This window comes from Solea solea, chromosome 7, assembly GCF_958295425.1.
Source record: "Solea solea chromosome 7, fSolSol10.1, whole genome shotgun sequence".
Lineage (NCBI taxonomy): Eukaryota > Metazoa > Chordata > Actinopteri > Pleuronectiformes > Soleidae > Solea > Solea solea.
In genome coordinates this window covers 30,838,188-30,842,951 of record NC_081140.1, presented here as the reverse complement: position 1 = coordinate 30,842,951, position 4,764 = coordinate 30,838,188, and the positions used below count along the sequence as shown (strand labels likewise).

At 39.6% G+C, this 4,764-nt stretch overlaps 1 protein-coding gene across 2 annotated transcripts in view; it reads left to right on the top strand.

Annotated features, from left to right (window-relative positions):
- The first annotated feature begins 3,512 nt into the window (after nucleotides 1–3,512).
- The window catches only part of LOC131463205 (N-acetyllactosaminide alpha-1,3-galactosyltransferase-like), a 6,737-nt gene continuing 5,485 nt past the window's right edge, over nucleotides 3,513–4,764 (top strand). The window contains exons 1-2 of one of the 2 annotated variants that reach the window (XM_058634972.1): nucleotides 3,513–3,640; nucleotides 4,454–4,508. In XM_058634972.1, the coding sequence (XP_058490955.1) occupies nucleotides 4,456–4,508 (53 nt within the window). In that variant the 5' untranslated portion in view covers nucleotides 3,513–3,640; nucleotides 4,454–4,455. Of the gene's footprint in view, nucleotides 3,678–4,453; nucleotides 4,509–4,764 lie in introns of both variants that reach the window. The other variant, XM_058634971.1, reaches the window with a different exon arrangement.

Below are 4,764 nucleotides of genomic sequence, written 5' to 3'. Positions count from 1 at the left end.
TGTGTGTGTGTGTGTGTGTGTGTGTGTCAATGCTGGGGTGTTTACTGAGACGCCATTGGTATGTACATTATATTTTAGTTTAGTAACATTTGTGATGCAGGTCTGTGTTGTTACCTTTGTTGCATCCTGTCAGTCTGGGGATGATAGTTTATTTAATTTGGCTTTTTATCTGAATTATGTCTGTAAATTGAGGGGATTATTAACTACTGAAATTATGGTTTAGACTGGATTGACAATGTGATGAATTTGTGTAGAGTTGGAATGGTTGATATAACTATTTATAATATTCATTATTATTATTATTGTTATATTATTCATTAATTCATTCACTTTGTTTGTAAATAGAAGCGAGGGAGGTACAATCATTATACTAAAGATTCAAAGGTTATTAATTGTACTTTTATTCTTAAAAATAAATCTGTTTAAAAATAGATCCTAAAGAGATTTGTTTAGATCATTTATTAGATAATACAATGTATTATTAAATGGAATAAATTTATTTTCACTCTTTAGATTTACAGTATGAATTAACTTAAGTAATGATCATAGATTTTGGTGTGATTATGCATTTATTTGATTAACTAACTAACTAACTAGCTAACTAACTGACCTAGTTTTGTTTCTTCCTAGATTATCAACCAACACGTACTATAATCAATGATGTCAGGAAATGGATGAAAATGGTTGAGTTGGTCAGTGTCCTGCGTTGCCGTCTCTGCCTGGTCGAGTTTAGACAGGCGTGAAAACCACATGTTCTGTGGTTCTGAGGTCGTATTTCATTGAGTCCAGGGTTTAGTTTTATTTAAAAATGTGGTTGTATGAAGTGAGTGTAGACTCACATATGTGAGCGTGCTCTCAATAATATCTCAATAATATTATATTCACCTAATAAAATCTACTCCACAGATCAAATGTTCAGCTTGAAGGGAAACGCACTGTGCCGGTCTACCGCTGCCTCACCGGGTCCCTCCGTGTCTGAGTCTGAATGCAGGATTTCAAACACAGTTTGAAAGTGAACGCTTTACAAAGTTTTCTGTCGGTGAGATAAAGTGGATGTAGATTTTATAATGTGAGCCTTTTGTTAAAGTCTGTGTTTGTGTCAGGGGCCCGTCAAGCACCGACTGTGCTCTTATTATTATTATTATTATTATTATTATTATTATTATTACGCCATTATGGGTGAGAGCACCTCATAAAACCATGACTATAATCTATTAATTTCCTCCATCAACATTACTTATTTATTTAATTAAATCATTTACTGATTTACTTGACGTGGACTGTGCATAAAAATGTAAAAGTCTAGTTTTCAAACTCAGTGAAAAAAAATATTCACATTAAAAAATTGCACAGCATTGTTTAATTATATATTTTAATATTACAAAGAATCCAATGACTGTTTATGTTCTTAAAGGTTATATTCAAAAAGACATTCTCACACAGAATTGTATCTCAGTTCAGTCCTTTGATATTTTTTTAGTGTGCTCTGGCTCATTTTCATTTTTCTAATTATAATAATATTTTCCCATTTGAATCAGGAAAAATGTTCCGATGAACCTATAAATAATGAGGCCACACATTAAACCTTTCATTTAAAAAGCTACTAGAGTTGCATCAAAGTGTGCAACACTGGAGGAAAACATCACACAACATTAACAGCACGTTTAACTGTCATTTTTAGAATGAAAAATGCAATCAATGGCGTGTGTAGTGCTTTTCTAGTCTTGATGACCTCTCAGAATGCTTGACCCTACACTTTACAGTTGTTCACATGCTAATCCAGGACCGTGGCCAGTAGCAATTTGGGGTTAGGTGTCCTGCCCAAGGACACATCGGCATGTAGACTAGAAAAGTTCTTTTAAACCATTTTTGCACCATGGCACATTTTTGACACTGAGAAAAGTCAGACTGCACACCACCGTCCCAAATCTCACCAAATCAGAACATCAGAAACCTGCCGAGTGTAGATGAACACGACCATGAAAATAGCTCTGTTTGTGAGGACTGGGAATTCCAGCAGTCAACCACAAACTGTCCAAAGTTAGAAGTTAGGCATTGGTCAGTTCAAGTATTCATACATCTCTGATAGTGTTGTCTCTACTAACTTCTAACTACATCTATAAATAGCAAAATATCAATCATTAGCCTACCATTGATCTGGCTCAGTGCAGCTTGGTCGTCTGCAGGGGGTCCGGTCGTGGTCTCCCTGTCGTCTCTATCAAAACCAGCATAAAAGTCATTTAGCTGCTTCTGTGGCCCCCGGGCCACAGGTGCCACAGGTGCCACAGGAGCCACGGGTGCCACAGGTGCCACAGGCGCCACAGATGCCACGGGTGCCACAGGTGCCACGGGTGCCACAGGAGCCACAGGTGCCACAGGTGCCACAGATGCCACAGTAGCCACAGGCGCCACAGATGCCACGGGTGCCACGGGTGCCACAGGTGCCACAGGTGCCACAGATGCCACGGGTGCCACAGGTGCCACAGATGCCACAGGTGCCACAGGTGCCACAGGTGCCACGGATGCCACGGGTGCCACGGGTGCCACAGGCGCCACAGGCGCCACAGATGCCACGGGTGCCACAGGTGCCACAGATGCCACAGGTGCCACAGGAGCCACAGGTGCCACAGGTGCCTGAGGAGCAAACACCGTCCTGAAGTGCAGTGTCTGCTGTCTGCTGTCCACGCTTTGATGGTTGTCACTGACGGCGTCACACGTTGGATGAGTGGGGAGGACTTTAGGGATGAAGAACAATGAGAGGGTGTGACTGACCCAGGTGGGGGAGGGGGGTTGTGATATAAGCTCCTGCCATGTTTGAGTAAATCCGCCCACTGACTTTGACAGATAAAATAAATGAATGATTCACTGCAACACGCAGGACCAGGAAATAATAAATGAAACAGTGAAACAATTATATATGTTTTTTTACATAAAATGAATTATTGACACATTTAAGTATTGAATGAATGGTGTATTTATATCTATTGTTAAATAATCTTAACTGAAGGGTTTCGTTGGCAAAGATCTCTGACTAGTTCTGAAATGACAGCCATGCTTTCTCAAAGTCTAAAATAATGTCTTTAATAATTGGTCCAGATGCAGATGATGTAAGGACGTCATAATATTGTTTCTCTGTGTGGAAACAACATGAATCACAGAAGGAAACCTGGACAAATGTGTGAAACTAAAACTATATTTATATTCATTTACAAAAACAGAAGGTATATTATATTATAATTTATATTTATTATTTTCATTTCAAAATAGTGCAAATATAACATCATTATAATCTCTATCAGTCCAATATAGTTCACTGTAAGTACATTTACTCCAGTATTGTGCTGAAGTACCAAATCAAGTGTCCTGTACTTTATTTAAATATATGCAACAGTTCTGTCAGCGTTAACACTTTGATTGAAATCATTGAACGCATTAAAACAATAGCGCAGATAACGTTACTTCCGGTAAGTACAGGCAAACCAAGATACCTTGGTGACAGGAGAGTCTGAGGAGGGCGCGGACACACTGGCGTTCTCAACTGTCGTGCGTAAACGGCACGAAGACTGGCTCGCGCGTAAAGTGATAATCCAGGATTAACCTCCACAAGATTGCAACATTCATCTGGCCAGAACTGAACCAGGTGAGAATGTCGTCACACTCACACAGGAATGCCGCAGGTGAGAATGTCCGCACTCTCCTGTAAGCCATGGCTGCAGGTGCTGCACCAGATGCGGAGAGTCCCACAGACCTGAGACCTGTGTACGTGCGGTTCCGGGATTATACAAATCTGTCAATCAAAATGTACCTTTTGTCTTAAAGAATTGTGTTTACTTTAAAACCGGTCAATGTGTATGATTGGTACATGTTTTCATACGTGTTATTAATTCATATAACCACAGTTAGACATGTCATGAAAATCATCCCTGTGTCCTTCTCTGAAGTGACTTAAGAAGGAAGTACAAGCTCCACATTCAAGCATAAAAGTATTTATTTGAATATGTTATAAAATCTCTTTCTCACAAAGTGTAAACTAACAAAGTGGAATGCTTGTCTGTTAATGGCTGAAAAAGAATCAATTCTTTCTGTTTTTTTACAACAAACTTTTTAACTGCAGAACGTGTGTGCTTGTGTGTCTGTGTGTGTGTGTGTTCTTGTACCAGGTATTACTAATGTTGTGGGGACCAAAACCTGTTTACACAGTCACATTATGGGGACTTGTCCTCCTTGTGGGGACAAAAAGCAAGTCCCCATAACGTAAATTACTACATTTTAAGGTGAAGATATGTTTCATGGTTAGGTTGAGGTTAGGGTTAGGGTTAGGATTAGGATTAGGCCAGTAGTAATTGTGGTTAAGGTTAGAGTAAGTCTCCAAGAAATGAATGTAAGTCAATGCAATGTCCCCTCAAGTCATGAATGTCGAACATGTGTGTGTGTGTGTGTGTGTGTGTGTTAGGGATGCTGCTGTTTGAGATCTGTGGAACATTGAGGACTAGTTTCACAGCCATGAGGTAAGATCTTTTTTTAAGTTGTTGAAAATAGTAAGACATTTTTCTGAGGTACACAAATGATGAAATGCATAATGTGACACTGTGGTGTAATGTGTTCACAGAATAGTTTGAGTGGTTTCACGACTCACTCAGGACTGAGGTGTATTCATATATTTGTGTACCAGCAGCACATGAGTGTCACTTTCAGGATCAGGTTCGCAGGTTGCTTTTGAATCCAGAGTGAAGTGATCTCTGTGACACACGTGTCACGTGATCA